Below are 20,707 nucleotides of genomic sequence, written 5' to 3'. Positions count from 1 at the left end.
CTTTTTGGAATGCCTTTGGCTATATGTGTACCAATTTTCATGCTTGTATCATAAACTGAACGATTCCTTTATATTTTGGAGCTAAGCTATTAGACTACTATGCTCATGAGCAAACAAACCAACGCTACAGAAAGTCCTGGGCAGAGGTAAAAGGCAAATATCATGGTAACGTACAGCTCCAGGACAAAACGTTGTTGATTCCATTCCATCATAGTCAAACTGTCATGGATTATAGATTAATTGCCCACATTTTGAACATCATTTGCTTATTACAGTTTGGCCTCCCAGCTCAACAAAACCATGACAAAATTTAGAGTAATTTGAACTGTTCAAAAGAGTTTGGGTCACATCACAATTCTTGACTTGCTAATTGACATGTCAAGACTTGGTTTGGAATCTCTGGACAATCACTGTCGTGTTTAAACATAAGAAGTCAATGACTGGGGCATTGCATGGGAGTTATGGGAGGCCAGAAATCCTTGATTCGCTGCTGCCAGCTGTTTTTCGATCTGGTGACCCACACTTCCCTTTTTCATTTTACTCTAGATTTCCATGCCACATTTTGTTGCTGTGGTGGTATGGACATTTTAACTCACCAGAAATAAAACCCCATTGAAAATTAGGTTTTATTTATGGTGAGTTTGCCCATACCACCAAAGCAACAAAACGGGGCATGTATTGACCAACATGTCATTTAGGAAGTACCAAATTTCATGTGTCCTGAACTTTTTTCTTTTTTTTGGAAGAACATTATGTAATATTCAAATTTTGTGAATTCATTGTTTTGTTGAGCTGTAAGGACAAAAGAATAGCTCAATGTGAACAATGAATTCATGAAAGTTTAACATTGATGCGAGTATGCAAATGAAACAACTTCTCACAATATTCTAATGTTTTGGCCTGGATCTGTAAGCCTACCACTCTGTGTACATTATGTGGTGTGCAAGGAAGCCGTATCAACTTTTAAGGATAAAATGAAAGAACTCTGGCAAATACTACAACTGCATTTCATTTCCTGGTCTACACATTCACCAAATGGGATGTGTGATCCAGTATTGTGAGATCAATGGTGTTCAGTGGCATAAGACAGCATCCTCACTAGTGCTGTGACGTTTTTAAAAGAACCGATTCTTTTGAACGACTCAGGCGTCAATAATAAGAATCAACTCTTTCCTTTTTTGTTTGTTTTGAGCATGTGACCTTCATGTGAGTACACCAATGTGAGTACACCAATTAAAATAAGATCAAGTACTCGGTAAATCTGAGAGTGCCAGGGAAGGTCTAAGAAACAGGAGGACAGTCAGTCGTCATTTGGACTAGAATGAGCCAGAAGTGACCTCTTAAATGCTAAACACAATGCTTAAACCCTGAATAAATATTCAAAAACACCCAAATGAGCCCGTCTTTTGAGGAGGTCTTTGCAAAGAACCTGCGACTTAGATCTGGATCTTGTCAAAGAGCCACTAACCCCATCACCAACAAGTGTATGTATCTATGACATTTAAATAGTCCAAGCAATATAATGTAGCAAACTTGGTAGGCCTGCTGATACAGGATTTATGTAGGGAAACCTTGGCTCTATCCAAACATAATCCTTGTTTTACTTAATGAGTCTCACCTGGGACACACCCATTGCTAACGAGCAGCAGGCCACAGTGCTGAGTGTGGGACACTATTTAAAGGACTCCAGAGTATTGGTGGTATACAGGTTATCTTCCATCCAGATTCTTGTTGGTATCTTTCATTGTAGTCGGCATCATGAGATTCCCAGTTCTGGTTGTGCTGGTTGTGCTGCTTAATGATTTAGTCTGTGATGGTGAGTAGTTGAACATTTATTTTATTTCTCATTGCTAGATATACTGTAGAAAATGGTCATGCAGGATTATTTTTGTGTAACCTCTCTGCTTCTGCTCCAGTTTTCAGTTCTGTAGTTAAGTGGAGTTCTGTCTCCAACCAGAGGAAACGGTTACCAAAAGGGTTACTCATTTTACTTTAAAGTCCTATACCTTTCTTTTGCACACATTCAAAAGTTGGAGGATGGGCATAACTAAGTGTTCATATTTCACTCCATTCCATTACAAGTGTTGTTGTTTTCCAGGTAGGGTGCTGTAAAACTAACTAAAAAATGTGTATATGCATGTGTATCCATATGCATTGCAGTGTTCATTTCATGATGTGGGGAAACCTTGGATCTGTTTTAATCACATCCTCCTTTAACTTAACAAGTCTCACCTGGGACACATATTGCTAAAGAACAGCAGGCCACAGTAACCAATGAGGGACAATATTTAAGGGACACCTGAGCATGGCATTTTAAAAAATGTTCTGTATTGGTTTTTGCAATTATGCTTACTACATTAGACTGGTTTTGAAATAGTTCCCTCAACTTGGTGTGCATGCTTTGTGTAACCTTTCTGTTTCTGTTGTCAGTTTCCACCTCTCCAGTTAAAGGCATTTCTCCAGGCAAAGGCAAGGATCAACAAAAGGGTATGATTGCTGTATTTTGAACAAATTGAAGACATTGCTTCTCAAAGATCATTGTAAGCCATATCCTTTTTTTGAGTAGTCATTGTGATGTGCTGGAGTATTGGCATTAAGGACTTCTGATTTTCATTGCATTAATATCCTTTGACCTTTTTACTTGGTAGATCAACAGATCCAGACCACACCCACACCACAGCAGCCCAAAGGTACAGTAATGGGTTGTGGAGTGGGCACCTTTTTTTCTCCATGTAGTTCTTTGTTACAGTAGGTGAAACATTGAGGACAATTCAGGGTAATTGTTTCCCATGTAATTATTTAACTGGGCTATTTTGTGATGCTGACTCAAGTTTGGATTACTGCTCAAGCACCAAATACTCAGGTGTAGACCACTTCTGGTCAATTCTGGCAATTACAGTTGACTTTTAGCAGATATAATACTCTCCCCTTTAATGTGTACACTTGAAGAGTTCAGATGCAAAACCCCCTAAGTGCCTTTTCAGAAATTAATCATAATTCATTTTTATTTAATACAAAACTATCAAAATTGCATATTTTTTATTTATGTAATGTATCTATTTATATGTATTATCAAGTACATGAATGTGAACCAATCCAACAACCGGGTTCTCTAAAAATATAGAAGTGCAGGTCTTCAGAAATGGAGTTCGGGGGTTTTGCATCTGAACTCTTCACTTGATCATTCGTTGCCGTCAGCATCATGAGTCACTTAAAAAGCAACTATTCACTACTCAAGAGTCTTCAAAATTGAAGTTCCGGCATCTGGATTCTTGACATTGTTCTAAATCTAGTGGACTGGATGTAGAAATTGTGCATGCAGACTGTTGTGCGTTTATCTCCCCATTTCTTTTGCCAGTTTCCACTTTTCCAGGCAAAGGACAGGATCAACAAAAGGGTATGTCTGTAGACTTTGATCATATTGGTAACATTGTTGGCCAAGGAAAGTTTGTTGTAAGCTATACCCTTGCTCTTTTGAGTAGTAGGACTACCTCTGCTATACTGGAGGTTTGGCATTATCGAGATTGCAAGACTTCTTGATTTAATTCCATTAAAATCCTTGGACTTATTGTTTGCCAGATCAACTGAGTGAAGATGATGTGGCTGCCACCACAGCACACACACCCTTGGATGAAACCACACCAGAACCTACAGGTACAGAGTCATTTTAACAATTATTTTGAAATGGGTTCCTGTGTTGGTAGTAAAATTTATTTGTATAGTGCTTATCACAGACAAAAAAACTACTGTGTTCATGCAGTTTGTTCTTACAGGTGAACAAATTGAGGAGGATTCACCTAACAAATGTAATTGGTTGTTTCTCAAATTTTTCACTGAACTAATTAAAGCTGAATGGGCATGATGTGGCTACTGATCAAGCCACAAATACTCAGGCCTCCTTACTACTTCAGGCCAATTTTAAACCAAAGCTGACTAAAATGGGATTCAACATCATATCTACAAATAATGTCTACACTAGTGATGGTAGTCTGGCACAAGCGCGCCGGAATGTGTTTCAAACCATCAACTGCGAAAACCATTAAACCACTGTTCCGAAGTTTGCTTCAGTACGGAAAAACCACGTGATGTATGACGTATGGAACAGTAAACTGGTTCAGTTTTCCGAAAGTAGCTGCAGTGTTTTGCTTCATCAGTAGCCCAAAATGTCAAATGTCTGGAAGTTAGTGTGCAAAAGTATGAGCTCAGTCCAATATTGGGGGTAATGTCGCAGGTGATCTTATCGAATTGAGCCCGTTTAATTGCAAACATGACTTTTCACCAGGAGAGGGCCCTGTTACTGAAGCTTCAAGTACTAACCCAATTTTTGAAGCAATGTGCCTAAATGGTTCAGAGCTTCAACAAAGCTTCATTGGCCCATCACTAGTCTACACTCAGTGAATGATTGAGGGTCTTATTGCCCAAAGATGTGCCGTTTTTGTAAGCCATGTCCTTGCTCTTGCTGCAGAGCATAACTCTGATACGGACGAGGATGATGGCCAAGGTGATGACCACAGTAGCCAAGATGATGGTGATAGTAGCCAGGCTGCGGGAGATGATGGCCTAGGTGATGATGAGGATTCTAATGGCAATTCCTCTGAGGAGGGTATGGAGCAAGATGTTCATTATCAGCCTTCCTTACATGCAGATGTGGCAGCCACAAAAAGTTCCCCCAAAAATAAGACCCATCATGGATGGTACTTGTAGTGGTGTCAACAATGATCGATTCGGCGATCCGAATCGATCCGGGGCATGGACGATCCAGATCCAGATCCGGCAAGTTCCAGAATCAATCCGGCAAATTTTTTAAGTTTCAATTACTTCCATGGATATTTCGGGAGCAAATGAATGTTAAATTAAATAAAAGCACTCCAAAACATTGCAAGACTGATACAGAAAACAGCCAATAAATTGTTGCTCAGTATCTGACTACTTGTATTTCCTCATCATGGCTGAACATTTGCTTTGCGTTCAGTAGAAATGTAATGCATTGCAATGCATTGTAGAATTGAATCGAATTGGATCTACTACCTCCCGAATCGTAATCGGATCGTGAGGGCAGTGCCGATCCACACCACTAGGTACTTGTAATATGCCACAACTGTCTGTAATGCTTGTCTTGTATAACCTAGGTGAAGATTCCTCTGACAGCCAAGCTGAAGATGGCCAAGGAGACGGCGATGAGGATTCTGACAGCCAGTCTTCTCAGGAAGGTACAGTATGGAATAAGATGTTCATGATCAGCCTTCCTTACACAGATGTGGCAGCCACAAAAAGTTCCCCCAACATCATCATGGATGTTAGGCTTACTCGTAGGTTAATATGCCACAATAGCCAGCCCTCCTAGTGACAACACCTTCAGCGTTGCTAGTAGTTGGGGAATGCAAGCACTTTCTGACCTCCGGAGAAATCGGGTACTCCACCCAATTTGTCGACAAGCAAACAACTTTGAGCAGCTCCAACGGCCCTGGGTAGAGGCGTGTTCAAAGTGGCGTGGTTTAAATGGAGACATTCTTTTGGGACTGAAATGTTTGATTTAAACTTCGGCACAGCCTTTTCTGGACTCAATCGGTAGCAAACAAAGGGAGGTGTGTCAACCATGCCATTTGAGAAATGTGAATTGTTATGCTCTAGGTCAGTGGTTTTCAAAGTGGGGGCTGGGGGGCCGTGAGGGGGTGTCAGGGGGGATGTGACTGTTTTGCTATAGTTTCCCTGCCAAACAAAGTGAATTATTTAATTAATCGACTCGCTAACGTAAACCAAAAACAAGATGATATCAGCAGCATTATAATAATCCATTGCATCTCAACATTACTATTATTATTATTAGTGGGGCACTGACTAACAGACCTAGACTATGGTTGCAGTAGGTGATGCACAAAAAATGGTGTGGCACGGCCCATGTTAGGGGGGGCTTGGCTGGAATGTACTGGTTCAAAGGGGGCTGTGTCAGGATAAAGTCTGGGAACCCATGCTCTAGGTCAGACCTAGTGAAGACATTTGAAAGTCGATAATAATCAGGCTAATGCCACAACTGTCTGGAATGCTTCTGTATGTCTCGCATAACCCAGATGCAGGTGAGAACAGCAGCCAAGCTGAAGATGGCCAAGGAGACAGCGATGAGGATTCCGCCGGCCAGTCTGCTGAGGATTCCGCCGGCCAGTCTGCTGAGGAAGGTATGGAGCAAGATGTTCATGATCAGCCTTCCTTACACACAGATGTAGCAGCTACAACAAGTTCCCCCAAAAATAAGACCACCATGGATGGTACTCATAATATGCCACAACTGTCTGTATTGCTTTGGATGGCTTGTCTTGCATAACCCAGGTGAAGGTGATGACGGCAGCCAAGCTGAAGATGGCCAAGGAGACGGCGATGAGGATTCTGATGGCCAGTCTTCTGAGGAAGGTGGGGAGCAAGATGTTCATAATCAGCCTTCCTTACACACATGTGGCAGCCACAAAGTTCCCCCCAAAATAAGATCTCCATGGATGGTACTTGTATATTGCTACAACTGTAATGCTTGTCTTGCATAACCCAGGTGAAGATGAAACTGATAGCCATGGAGACGGCAATGAGGATTCCGCCGGCCAGTCTGCTGAGGATTCCGCCGGCCAGTCTGCTGAGGATTCCGCCGGCCAGTCTGCTGAGGATTCCGCCGGCCAGTCTGCTGAGGATTCCGCCGGCCAGTCTGCTGAGGATTCCGCCGGCCAGAGCGCTGAGGATTCCGCCGGCCAGAGCGCTGAGGATTCCGCCGGCCAGAGCGCTGAGGATTCCGCCGGCCAGAGCGCTGAGGATTCCGCCGGCCAGAGCGCTGAGGATTCCGCCGGCCAGAGCGCTGAGGATTCCGCCGGCCAGAGCGCTGAGGATTCCGCCGGCCAGTCTGCTGAGGAAGGTGGGGAGCAAGATGTTTGGCAAACCTTACTCACACAATCATTCATGGTGTAATTGTTCCTGCTGCAATGGAAAGAATTCAAATAGCACCTTCCTAACAATGTTGCCCTATACTTCATCCATGACTGAACTGCACTTCAACAGGGTGTCCAACCTCGTATTGCTCCAGGGAATAACTTCTGTAGCGGCAAGTCACTTGGCAGAATGTCCGCTAGTGTATAGTGGGAATGATGGGAGGAAGTTGCTGGCATGTCCAAACGGTCTGTTCGGTTTATTCTAACTGGAAATGCTTTTTTTGCATGTCATATTACAGGTAACTCAAATGAGTCTGTGTCTACAAAAAACATCACCCCAGGGACTAAAGGTAACAGGCTTTCATGTTGTTGGATGAGATGTCCTTAATGGTACCACTGTCCAAATGTTAACAGGTTAATGTGTGCAGTGACTTTGGGTTTTATTCATTCTCACCTTGAAAGATTGAAAATGTTTATGCCTTGAAAATAGATTAACTTTTGTGCTGATGGCTCTTGTGTCTCCTTTTAGGCTCTCCTGCTGTCGGCTCAACTAACTAGACTGGTCTGCCCCACTGTTTCTGGACTTTGTTTAATGTCTGACCTTTTTGGACAAAAAATAAAAAGAATAAAACCATGTTCTTTGTTTCTTCAGTTTTGTGTGCATGATCACATGCTCCATGTTAATTCTAATGACAAGCTCTCAGATGGTGAAATTCTTAAGGTCCTCTGGTACAAGTAGACTCACTTTACTGGTCTTCTGAGGAAAATGGTATGGATAAATGTAACGGCAACAAATGAGATTATTAAACTAATTTTTGGTGTATATCAATTTATTTAATTTTTTTCCCCCTGCCTGCGGCCCCCACTTTAAAAAACGCTGGGCAATGTAATCAAGGTTTCAGATTTAAATCACACATTTTCGACCAGTTCTTGTGGCATGCTGGACTTGAGACTGGGAAAGCTGTCCCCATTTTAAACGTTGCATTGAGCACCTCCATGCTCAATGCGACTTTCGCTACCATCTCTATTTAGAGGTAACTGAACATCAGTTGATGGCAATATGCAAATTATTATTTTGGTAAAGTTGCTTTTTTTTGGGGGGGGGGGGGGGGATTAGAATGGAGGGTGCAGCCTTTTGGAAAGGTCTCATCCATGCACTCCCATCAGGGCTACAAGTTTGAAAAGAACGACTTGCAAAAAAGGAAGTCGGTACAATGCATTTGGCTGCAGTGAAAAGGCATTCGTCTTTCGGCCACAAATTTCTTCCAGCTTGGACTACCTTCACCTTGGGACAAAATGTGGCTGACTGTAGCTTGGTTTTTCAATGAAGATAAATATTTGCTTTAAGAATTCATTAAACATTAGATACCTGTGTGTTTATCATAGCCCAACGCCTTTAGGCATGATTGGCACATGCCAGAGAACATCACAATTGGCATATTGTGCCTTGACCTATTCACTGTTGCAGGCAGCATAACATTCTCTGTTGCATCTCACTTTCATATCAGTATGAACCTGCTCCCATTCTAGAGCACCAATGATGACTGCTTATCTTGATGCAAATCACGCACAGTGTCCACCTGTAAGCCCCATGCGAGGACATTGGGCTCTCACAGCCACCTCATGAAGTTTGTTCCTGTCCATTTTAGCACAGACACCTAGACATCAGTGGGCCGCAAAGCCTGTTTTCCAGGGCCCTGGCAGGGTTCTTCCTGTGCCACCTGGCACAAGGAAGGAGCCCATACATGTTTTTGTTTTGTTTATAAACACAGTGTTGTGAGGAGGGGCAAGACACTGGCAGCCAACCACGTGAGCTATTTTTTTGACCTACAGCGGTTTCCAACAATCAGAGGTTGAGTTGTGCACAGCCAGGGTCGCGCAGCCAGGGTAAAACAATATTTGATGAGAACCTATATAGTAAGGCTGAGTTTTTAACCCTCCTATGGCCTCCATGTCCCCTGGTGTAGTCCTACTGGCATGTCTTCTGGCACCTGTTCCATGCCTTGGAAACTGCTGGGGGACACAGTAAATCTTGCCACAGTGCATTAATTTCCCATTTTCAATGCACAGCACTACCTGAGCAATGTTTGTGGGTGATAGACACCACCCCATGGTACCTCCAGGCATGGGACACTGGTTGCCAACTCCCTGGGGGGGAAAAAAAATGTCGGACACCTTATTTGAGTGTAGGGTAAGAGAACCAACAAGGGTCTGGGGATCCTTCCCATGAAAATGTTTGTAATTTATTGCGTTTTAACAATTCTAGGGCAAATAATGGCTAATCTCATTCCTTTTTATTCCATTGACATTTTCACAACTATTGTTGATTGATTCTAACTGTATTATGGGACAAATTGTGTCCCGTTTCAGCTCAATAGTACCAGGCCTACCTGGTTCTGTATTTCAATGGGCTGATGGCAAAACACTGACAAAATGCATGTGACTACAGTACAGGATGAAAAAAATAGATGGTCTGTTGACACCACCCACAGAGTAACTATTTATGGGACATCTTTTTGGCTATTACATCTAATAAGCCATCATAGTCATAGCCAGCATACATCTACCCATTGCTTTTGCCTATTCAATTACACAGTATAGGTCAAATGTATTCACAGACAGTGCTGCTTTCTAACAGGGCAGGCTGATATCACAGAAGTATGATTGATTGACTTGGAAATTGTTTTGTTTCAGTGTTCCCTTTATTTTACTAACCACCAGTGTATATTATGGTTAAGACACTTCAACTAATTTCAAGGTAGCTAGTTAACTAGTGAAGACAGTCGTGTGCTCTGACAGGAGAGAGACAGGGCAAGCCTAAAGCCTCTTCACATGGTTGCCAACAGCCGTGTTGACATTGGTGGTTTCCATGACAATGTAAGAAACAGCTAGACAAGTCACGCTCTGCTGTTGACAGATTGAAATTGTTACATCATTTTTGGCAATGGACCAAAAGCATTGTGGGGTGAAAATAATCACAACACAGGAATAATCACTTGGCACAGTCACTATGTAAATCAAGCCTTCACTGAACTAAACAACTGGGATTACTGAAAAGTCAATAGCATTTAGTATTGTAGGCCTATATTATTTCAGTCACTACTGGCTGACATTCAACCCCATGAAAGAAAAACATGAGTGTCTCTGTAAGACGTTTGTGGTGTCTGGTGTAGATTTTTTTTTCTCTTTGAAATGTATTCACCCTTGTCTTCTGGTGTTATGACTTTGAAATCTTTTGTGTCCTTCAATTGGAACTTCCTATGAAAGAGAACGATCAATCACTGAAACTTTGTTTCCTGAATGAAGCCTTCTGTTTCGAAGAGATGGTAACCTAACCAGCCTGATGCACTGACAACAAAAAAGGTTTGGCTTGCCCCTAGTAGCCTATGATTAGGTCTGCAGCACGCTGTTCACAATAACCAAGAATAAAAAACAAGCTTCTCCCTTTCAACTGTTTAGGCCTACTGCTTAATGTTTTTTTTATCATGTAGAAGTTAGGCTATATCTACGCATAAAGAAAATCTGACCAATGTGGCATATAAAAGTAAGAGTTTTTTTTATTGCTTATGCCTAAAAGCGTCCCGTTGTCTGTAGCATCCGAAACGGAGATAGTATTTACAAATAATTTACAACTGAGGATACGTGTCATTGGTAAACTCAGCTGGTACAGTCAGTGGAGTTCATTCATGGAGAACCATTCTGTGTTCAACAAACAGAAGCGCTGAAGTCCTGTCTCTCCCCATGGTCCCATTCTGTCTGCAGCTCTGAGGACACCTCCGTTAACAGATGATCCCAGTCCCACCCAACATCATCCTCGTGTACCTCTTGCTCAGGGGCCAAGACCTCTGTGAGAAGTTTCAAGTCTATTTCCCCGTCCAGTGTCTGGAAGGTTGAGTACTTCATCAAGTCGTTGTCGAGATCCCTGTAGGTCAGCACTCTGTTCACCTGGATACTCGGTGGAGCAGCCACCTGCATGGTGAGATCTTCCTCTTGTACTTCATCCAAATCTGGAATAACGGGAATATCGCCATCACTATCAGATCTCTGTGGGCTTTGTGGTCTCAAACGATGGTCTTCAACTTCATCAAGAGTTTGTCTTCTTCCAGATTTGGCTGAGCCTGATCCGGTGGTTTCTTCTGCCCACCCTCCTTGACGTCTTGGAGGTTTCGGAGGAATCCCGTCCCCAGTCGAAGTAAAAGATGACTTCGCATGTCGTGTGTGGTCGGACGATTCAACTGCATGTCGCGCTCTTCGGCCAGCTTTTGCACTATTCTTTACATATTCGTCGTCGTCAATCTGTAGTTTGTCGTCCATGGTCCCGTTTACAAATCTCCTAGACGACGGCAATCGGACGTTGTTGTAAGGTTTTGGTCGGGCACTGAAAAGAACTTCTATCATGACGCAATTCTACAGCGACGCAGAAGTGGAAAGCCCACGTTTGCTCCGAGCGAGAGCGACTTGGGGGTCAGGAGGATTTGTTGTAATTTAGGTATGGCGTTACGGGTTATTCGCCTGCTTGTACCCCAAGGTGCAACGGCGTTCAGGACAGGAGGACATGTACAGAAGGTACAGATAATTAGTGTTTTTAAATTATTTGCCACGATTTGTTATTCATTGGTGTGCCTGTCGACCTTACGCCTGCTCTGTCGCAAGGACACAAACAGAGCTCGTATGTTAGCCAAGCTGTCAGTATACAGACTAACTGTTTTCCTATTTCTATTTCCCACTTAAGCAGTATTGTGATTATCTAAGGTTTGACAGCAGCACGTATTCCATCTCTTTACCTTGTTTTCTACTTTGTATATGTGCAAATCAACTGAAATGTGTGCAATCTTAGCCACGTTAGCAACACTAGCACCTTACTTGTTGACGTCTGTCAGATGGTGAAGCAGCTGAGGTACAAAGTATTTTCATTTTCCAGCGTTAACTTAACATCTTATTTGGTAATGTTGGTAAGTATTTCGAAACCAATGAGACACAGGCATATGTTGTCTGTTCTTTGTGGCTTCACATAGTTAGTACACGTTTTGGTTGTTTGGAGTGGAGGTACAGTCTACTGACAGATGGAAATGGAAAGATTTGTTTTGATAGCCGCATAGAGCAAATTAATCTAAACTACCTACCCAACATGTATAACACACACACAACCCGTAAACCATATATACTTATACAATAGTCTGTCCCATTTTTCAACCCATACAGAGTGGAATCCACACGAGTTCTGTAAATAGCCTGCAGTATGGTTTCTGGGCATACATTTTGGGCGAGAGGACAAGCCCCAGACTAACGGAATACAGCAAAATCATCACTGTCGATGGCAACTTGGCTTCTGGAAAAGGGGCACTGGCAGCACAACTTGCCGACAAGTTAGGTAAAAAGACGTTTCAGTGACTTTGAAATTTATTTTTCATTTTAGTAAGCAAGTAAGACGGTAGTAAACTTATAGGATACAGTACAGGATATAGTTGGACATGCTTTATTTTTCATGTTATCTGGTTTTGTATAACACAACCTGTGTTTAGTTCTCCTATTTCTGAAATGGCTTTTTACATATTGAGCTGTCTTTCCTGTGTATTGCTTTATAATTATATCAACAACAACAATAGTAATGATTATTCTATAACAACAGCAACAACAACAATAATTTATAATTATAGTACGCCTAGGGTTGCCAACTGTCAATGAAAAAAATACGGGACACTTCATTGTGCTGGGGGTTGTCCCCCAGAAAATTTTGCAGTTCTTAGATGTAATTTCCTGCATTTTAACGTCCCGTGTCCCGTTTCAGTTCAATACGGAACCCGTACTTTTATCTCTAAATACAGGACGATTCCGTATTTCAAGGGACGGTTGGCAACCCTAAGTACGCCTTTAAATACGGTCATAATAATCATCATCATCTGTATCTTCAAGGTATGTTATACATGCCTGAGGCGGACATTCACTATGTGGACAGAATGAACAAGGAGAAGGAGCCACTGTCCTCGGCACTCAACGGCTACTGCAGCCTGGAGAAGTTCTACACGGACCCCAAGGCCAAGGATGGCAACTCATACCGCCTGCAGTGCTGGATGTATCAGATGCGCTTCATGCAGTACGCCGATGCCATCGAGCATATGCTCACCACCGGTAATCAGCAGCAGCTAGTTGAAAAAAAAAATCTCAAGATTAACCTTAGTCTGTTGTTTTGTTTTTGTTAGTCTTAGCTTTATTAGTCAGTTGCTTAAAGCTTAAGACCTGTCCAATTCTACTGATTAAAGTAAGTCTTCTATAAGGATGGTATATGATTTTATTATATGCTGTGATGAAAACACTATTGCATTTATTGGTGGTGAATTCAGACAAGCTATTGCCCTCACGCAAAGTAAGATCATGGTTTGCACAATCATTTTGAATTGTGCCCAATACAACAGGTTGTAAATGATTCATATAGGATTACATTTCCCACAAAATGGTATTCCTGTCTGCTTTTGTTTCAGCATTAGCCACGATAAGCAAACATTAAATGTGGATATTGTCTCATGCCTAAATGAGTGGTTTTATTTGATTTTGTGGATTGTAGATTTACTCATTTTTACATTTGCAGGCCAAGGGGTTGTTTTGGAGAGGTCTCCCTTCAGTGACATAGTGTTTCTGGAGGCCATGTGGAAACAGCGGTACATCAGGAAGCAGTGTAAGTACATGGAAATAACAGCTGTTTTAAATTGCTGCTGTGTGTGTGTGTGTGTGTGTGTGTGTGTGTTGTGTGTGTGTGTGTGTGTGTGTGTGTCATTGTGTGTCATTGTGTGTCATTGTCATATGCATAAAATAAACATGTGTATGTATTCATCCCAGGTGTGGAGCACTACAATGAGATCAAGGGTATCAGCATCTGTGAGTTCCTGCCTCCTCACCTGGTGATCTATGTGGACCAGCCTGCTGAAGAGGTGCTGAAGAAACTCAAGGCCACAGGAAAGGTGAGGGAACGCCTGCCTGTCATACAGTCCAGATAAGAAAACAGGACTTCAGACTGGGCTACTTTGCTCTCAGCTTAGACCAGAGGTGTCAAACGTTGCGGCCTGTCGGATGGTTAATACGGCCCCAGACTTGTAGAGATGGGGAAACCGGAGTGCCAAAAAAAGCAGCAGGAAAGCGGAGTGTCAAAAAAAGCATCAAATCTATAGCCCTTTACAAAGGTGCTGCAGGCGTCTGAGATTTCAGTTTATCAATACTCGAGAACAAATTGTCTTTTTGCTCACCATTTACAGTGATTATTTCTTATAAATCCGCTTGCATCCACCTGGTGATGATCGACTAGCTAGGTGATTCCGATATGAAGCAGAAATTTGCGATATTTTGTGTAACTGGTCCAGCCCACTTGAGATCAAATTGACTGCATGTGCCCCCCGAGCCAAATTGAGTTTGACACCCCTGGCCTAGACCTAGGGATGACAGAGCACTGACTAAGAATGTTTAGTAATGATTCATATTTTTTAAAAGGTTGAGCCCTTTAAACCCTTTAAATGTATTCAGACTGCTCCGGTTGTCCCTGGGTCTTGTCGATTAGAATTAGCCCCCCCCTGAAGTCCTGTTTCTGCAGTCTTCGACCATGAGCACCACAGAGGCTTGAGCGCACACTGACATCCTTTTTATTGAAATGAAACACCCTTGCAGCTGTTTTGAAACTAGTGAGATAAATTACATTCAAATATTGACAATAAATATTAGCAATATTTCAGACAATTCAATGTGTTCTCTTTTTTAAACTGCTGAAGAGATAAGCCCTTGACCAAATTGAGCTTTGAGCAATCTTATAAAAAGTATAAAAAAATGTATTTTTGTCCCTTTTAAAATGCAAATGTTTATAGAGATGTACATTTTTTGACACAAGAAATAGCCCACCCCGCACATAAAGCTCATAGTGTTGGTGACCATGTGTTTTCTCCTCCTCAGCCCCATCTTCAGAACGTCCCCCTGGCATACCTGAAGAGCATCGAAGAGGCCTACAAGAAAACGTTCCTGCCAGCCATCAGGTAATATTTAACAGCTATTCCCTAATAATATAAACACTGAAATACATTGCAAGAGATCAGGGCCTATGCTAAGAGGATGGTTCAGGAGTAAACCAGGTTAAGTTAAGAGCTAATCGAGCTCATCTAATAGAAGAGACTGTAGTCCTCTTAAGAAAACACGCACTACAGGTTATTCCATTAGATTTACCTCTTAACCTAACCTGGTTTACTCCTGAACCAGCTTCTTAGTATAGGCCCTGATCTCTTGCGATGTATCTCAGTGTTTATATTACATATAAACTGAAATACACGGTGTTGTACCTGTTGCTGTCTTCTTGTCAAAATCAGTGAAGAAGCCAGCTTAACCAGTTAGAGTGCGAGGGGGTGGTGGGCTAACGACGTGGCGTTCATGGTCTAGTCAGCCGGGGCATTACATTTATACGTTGACATTAAAATCGCAACGCTAGGGCACTTAAATCTTGTAAACCATTGATGATGTAGTTTGAAGCGAGATGATGGCACCGACCGACCCATTTATTCCCTAATAATATAAGTTGAAGTACATTAAAGGGATCAGAGAACTGAAATCTCTGTCTTCTTTTCAAAATCAGTGAAGAAGCAGAGGTCCTTGCCTATAACACCGAGCAAGCTAAGGATATTGACAAGGTAAGGGATTTTAATTGTTCTTATTATTTATGTTGGAATTGTTAACAGTATATCACAAGTATAGTGATGTGATCTTGCCCAAATCAGTCAACAATGAGTGCAGTTACATGCACCGAGTATTCTGATTTCAAGCAGGACATTGTCAGTATTTGGTTTAATTAATTTATAATCAGAATACTCGTGTAGCTGCGATCCATGTTCGTATTATTGGTCCCCAGCAAATAGTTGAAATTAAGAATTTGTCTCTTGTGTGTAGATCATAGAGGATATTGACTATCTGAAGTTTGACAAAGGACCCTGGAAGGAGCAGGATGATGTCACCTATCATCACATGAGAAATTTGTAAGTCAAAGTTAAAACTGTGAGAATCGGTTTTGCGTTCGTACTGTCTTCAATTTGGGAGTGTCGAATACCTGTATGCCCGCTCCATGTCCATTTTATTTATGTCTGTGCTGTGGATTCACTATTTGCTGTTTGTGTGTTTGTTTTAAAATACATGTGTGGTGAAACACCATTTTCAATCCTCTCCGTAATTCACATAGTGAATTGACAAAAGTGGACACATTGAAAATGCATTGAAGCACATAACTGTAGCATTCAAGGATGGACTGATAATCTGGCATACAGGGCATTTTCCCGGTGGGCTAACAGTCCACTGGGGCCAATTCTTAACACATTGAATACCGGCGGTGCTCACGGAATTATGTCATAGAATACCAGCGTTCTAAGCCCTTTTTTTTACGTTTTTTTGTAGAGTCACAGCATATTGTGTGATGGGGCCACTGAAACATATTATGGCTCGTTTGAAAGTGGAGACTTTTCCCTCTTAGTGGGTGAAAACCGTGTGTCTCTTCGAGCTTTTATTGCCGAGAAAACCCAAGCTAAACCGAAGTGGGTATCCATGGAATTCAGCTACAAACGGAGATATTGAGGTTTTTGTGATGGGTGCGCTGCTTCAGAATGTCACAAGTTGTGAAAGGGGACCAGTAGGTTTACTCCCATGAATTTGGTGCAAGGTTAACTCTGACGCACATTCTGCTCGTCAAGACACACCTCCTGCTCTGTTCCACCACGACATCTGCAATCAATGCCCTTCGAAATCCAAGTTTTTCATGCGGACTTAACACAAACTCTTTGCACACACGCATCGTTTGCTAAAATTTGTCCCGATGACTCTCAAAAGTAATAGCCCAACTTTGACAACAAATCCCAATAATATGATGCTTAGATGAGTGTAGCCCATCTGATCCATGATATGTAGCCATCTGTGCTAGCTTCTGGCTTTTCCCATGCAGAAAGACACAAAGTTCTATATGGGGGGCGAATAATCAAATAAATAATTCTTATCTGGTTGGCGATCAAACCTCCAAATCGAAGCGCATTACTCCAGTTCGGATGCCATTTGGATCCAAGGATCTGGTAAAGGTCTAGGTAGCAAGTCCAGAAAGTTCAAGATACTTCAGACACGATATACAATGGTCTCTGTTTACCTATTGTGTGAAGTCAGACACAACACACGCTATAGCGTGGGCACCGACCGTATTAGGGAAACAACAACATAGCACAATTCTAACAAGAGGGCAGTATCCCAGATAGCTACCATACCACAAGGTGAAGGGCTACAGAGAGTAAAAGAGCATGATTGCAGGATCATTTAGCGACGAAATCAAATGCAGAGCCGTAGCATCAATGCAGGCACGTTGATCATTAGGAACTACAGATAGTCTACACACGGTAGGCGACATGGGTTGGCATCGAGACATCTTGATGAGATAAATTAAAATGTCAAAATCATGACACAAACTTTTGACTGCAAATTTTGTCATTCATGTCCATCACAGACCTCCCAAAATCACATATATTGTGCATTGAAGGCTGAAGATTCGAAATATGATGTTTAACGTAAAAACATATTTTTACGTTTTGGTATACAACGCATGTGCGTGAAAAACTTATTATTACGTCGTCGGTACTCAATGTGTTTAAAAAAAAATATTTAGAGGCTGGCCCCCAGTTTAGATGAGGTGGCCCATTGGTGCAGCTGTAGCCTCTTATTGCAGATGGTCCTGCCGGAGGGCCTGCTCACCAATTGCTGAAAAGACTCAACTACATTATAACAACATTGCCAAGACATTACCAAGAGCCTTAAGTAACGGATTATGACTTGGTCATTACAACATTTTTGGTGACAGTGTCAGTGAGGTTATTACATGGGCTCAGTCCCCTTTTTGCAGAGCCTATCATGATTATAGTGTGGGGGTGAGGGGCTGGTCTATGCCAACAATGCCCAGGCCAGTTTTTGGTCCCAGTCCAGCCATTGTAGCGTTACGAAATGGTTAGAATGCATGAAAACAGATCATGCCTTGCACACAGGAGCGCGGTGTAAGTGCGGCGCATGTCCGCCCCGACCGGACATGTCCGCGATGCTCCTTGAAAATAGAGCCTCGAGTCTATTTTCCTGCACGGACGTCCACGTTCAATGAGCGGCTCCCATTGAAAATGAATGGCTGCTGACCGCGGATAGAACGTGGACGTTGACTGTGCAGTGTGAAAGGCAGCCCGCAAACCTCTCGAACTCGCGAAGCTCCCGGAGACGTGAACATCTTGGTGTGTATGTACCGTCACAATTCATCACATGCTGTGCAGTTGCCCATAGTGAGCCGTCTCTGTTCTGCCCTAGTGTGGAGGACAAGCAGTCGGTGGCTGATCTGACCGTCATCCCTCGCTACCTGCCCGAGATCACTGTTGGCGCCCATGATGTGGACAGCACCTACTACGGCTACAAATCGGTAAGTTGTAACTACAAAGTTGTTGTGAAGGGATGAGGTAGGAAGGAGGAGACTGATATTAACACTGCCTGACTGACTGACACGTCTTATTATAAGGATTTGTATGTTTTGTTGTACTGTGAGTTGCTGTGGTGTATTATCTTATCCCAAACAGATAATGCTCAGAATTATCAATTGGTAGGGGGGGAAAAATCAAAAGCAAAATATCGCAAAAGAGTTTTTCTTGGAAATCTGTTCATATTGTGAGTCTGTCTGGAAAAATCTCTGTTCACATTTGAAAGGCGAACAGCAGCAAAAGGACTAGACTATTATTACTTGAAAACATTACCCTCCTGTGCTCTTTTGAAAAAGACTGCCTCCGTCAGGGCTCTGCGCTGCATATCAATATGCAGTTCAATATTGGAAGCCCCTTTTTGTATGGTGAATCCTCAGGGCACAAAAAGTGCAGCAGGAAACACGGACGACTCGCTGCCTATCTCTCAGCAGGGAAAAGCATTTTAGCTGGCTGTTTGTCTGACATTAAACCAGCGCATCATCTCTTTTCCATGACTAGTAAATGGGAAAAAAAAATGTGTGTGTGCTCCATGCAGCCTCTGAGCTTATGTGTGATCTGTGAGCAGGCTATGACAGTAGTATGCGTGTTTGTGGCAGATGGTAACACCATAGTGGTTGCAGGTTGTGTTAGATACCTGGAATGGTTGTGTTTAAGCTCTCTACCTGTGAATTAGCTTGATGTCACACACACACACCAAATGTTCAATGGACTTAGAAAGCACCTCTTCTCTTCCTGTCTCTCAGCTCCCTGGAAAGGCCTACGCAGTGGGCTACAACGCAGACATTGGCGACAAGAATATCCTCTTCAAGTAAACAGTGGCAGTAGTAGCGGCCATTTTGCAAAACCCCACAGTGCTACCAACACAGATGGCAGCCATGACCGTAAAGAAACACAAAACCACGATGGAATACATTTTCCACCATCTAACAACCTTGTAAGCTCCGGTGGGCCAAGACACGTTTGAATATATATGGTTCTTGCTTAACATAAACATGTACATTATTATTGTTGAATAAAAAGTGTAAATTAAAAACTTCCTAGTCTGAGTGTTGTTGTTGAGGCATGCTTGACTGCTAACCTGTTAACTTAACCGTTTGGTTATCAAGAAAACTGCTATACAAAACCTTTTGTATTATTATTTAGTGCACTACACAGTTCATGTCGACAGCATCTCTCTGGTAGCACAGTATAAGTATTGAGGTCAGGATGGACTAATGTGTTTGAGTGTCAACGTGAGTAGGGTCTTGTAGGTTCATTTGCCCATGGGTTTCATACGATATTAATGATTATTAAAGTGTGAAGGCTTGTTCATCAGTGTTTGCTGTGGTGAGACGTTATGCTACTTCCACAAGGGAGATGTTCATTTCTATGACATCGCTATTATCTAAGCCTTTAAGTGTAATACATGTTTAATGGTGCATTCATACCAGATTCTGTGTGCGGACTGGTTTTCTGCCAGACAATACCAGAACAGAATATGCCCCTGCACAGAATCTAGCAAGAATAAACAGAAAGATCACTAAATCGGAGGTATGGGTATATTATTATTATTATTATTATTATTATTGTTATTATTATGATTAGTATTGATTGTCATTATGGCTTTTGCTTAATGAATAGTGTCATTTCTAGTTTGATAAATTAAGGAAGACCCATTTAAGCATTTCATCTTAATGTTCTTCCAACTGTCAAAAGATATTCCAGGTAAAGTATGAAGACAGTAAGCTGCATTCAATGGGCATAAGAGTATTGCAAATGTTAAAAAAAAGGTATATTCTTATAGGCTAAAGGAATCGAAACGTTCACGCTAGCCTGACGAGTCAGACGTTACTACGTTCACGCATCCCATAGGCCTATCTTGTCAAACAAAAGACTGTTTCAAATCTAGCCACACGATGGCACTAGAATGCAGTGGTTTGAGCCGTAGCTCATTCTGTGATGGGCAGTGTGAATTTAGCGCTCAAGTGAAGTTATCCTATGTTGTGAAAACGGAAAGAAAAAAAGCCAGGTTACTGTGCGTCCTGCCTCATTAATTGAATTCATTCAGGGTCGGGTATTAAGTGCCCCCCTTTCCCTTACAGCGCCTTACCTACCTCGGGCGCATCTCTTCATCTGGGGTTCCCTTGAGGTGTCAGGCAGATCAAGCGTCGTCCTACGCCAACACGTGGCTGTCGGAACAACCTTCAGCATGATCAGCAGGATCTTTTCTTTTCCATGTTTCTGTGGCCTTCTCTTAGCACACATTGACCTTGCTTGACAAGAAGGTAGGTGACAACGGGTAGGGGAGAAAAGGTAGGGGAA

General features: G+C 42.3%; 3 protein-coding genes across 43 annotated transcripts in view; 2 read left to right on the top strand and 1 right to left on the bottom strand.

Annotated features, from left to right (window-relative positions):
* The window catches only part of LOC134461384 (uncharacterized), a 43,470-nt gene extending 35,819 nt beyond the window's left edge, over positions 1–7,651 (top strand). For 25 of the 41 annotated variants that reach the window (XM_063214258.1, XM_063214271.1, XM_063214276.1 and 22 more), the window contains 4 exons: positions 6,325–6,405; positions 6,539–6,892; positions 7,205–7,255; positions 7,435–7,539. In XM_063214258.1, the coding sequence (XP_063070328.1) occupies positions 6,325–6,405; positions 6,539–6,892; positions 7,205–7,255; positions 7,435–7,463 (515 nt within the window). In that variant the 3' untranslated portion in view covers positions 7,464–7,539. Of the gene's footprint in view, positions 1–6,074; positions 6,174–6,322; positions 6,406–6,538; positions 6,893–7,204; positions 7,256–7,434 lie in introns of all 41 variants that reach the window. The other 16 variants (XM_063214278.1, XM_063214281.1, XM_063214280.1 and 13 more) reach the window with 11 other exon arrangements.
* A 2,793-nt stretch (positions 7,652–10,444) lies between these two features.
* Positions 10,445–11,303, bottom strand: LOC134461383 (intraflagellar transport protein 43 homolog A-like). The gene has a single exon (XM_063214251.1). The coding sequence runs from the start codon at positions 11,301–11,303 to the stop codon at positions 10,611–10,613; it is 693 nt and encodes a 230-aa protein (XP_063070321.1). The 3' UTR covers positions 10,445–10,610.
* A 73-nt stretch (positions 11,304–11,376) lies between these two features.
* ndufa10 (NADH:ubiquinone oxidoreductase subunit A10) lies at positions 11,377–19,440 on the top strand. Its single transcript, XM_063214250.1, has 10 exons — positions 11,377–11,471; positions 12,108–12,276; positions 12,819–13,034; positions 13,492–13,578; positions 13,740–13,861; positions 14,838–14,917; positions 15,508–15,562; positions 15,819–15,904; positions 18,243–18,351; positions 19,150–19,440. Exons 1-10 carry the CDS (start codon positions 11,397–11,399, stop codon positions 19,216–19,218), a joined length of 1,068 nt encoding a protein of 355 aa, XP_063070320.1. The 5' UTR covers positions 11,377–11,396; the 3' UTR covers positions 19,219–19,440.
* The last annotated feature ends 1,267 nt before the right edge of the window (positions 19,441–20,707 follow it).

Source organism: Engraulis encrasicolus, chromosome 13 (assembly GCF_034702125.1).
Source record: "Engraulis encrasicolus isolate BLACKSEA-1 chromosome 13, IST_EnEncr_1.0, whole genome shotgun sequence".
NCBI lineage: Eukaryota > Metazoa > Chordata > Actinopteri > Clupeiformes > Engraulidae > Engraulis > Engraulis encrasicolus.
Note: the sequence above shows the minus strand (reverse complement) of the source record. Positions and strands in the feature narration are given on the sequence as shown.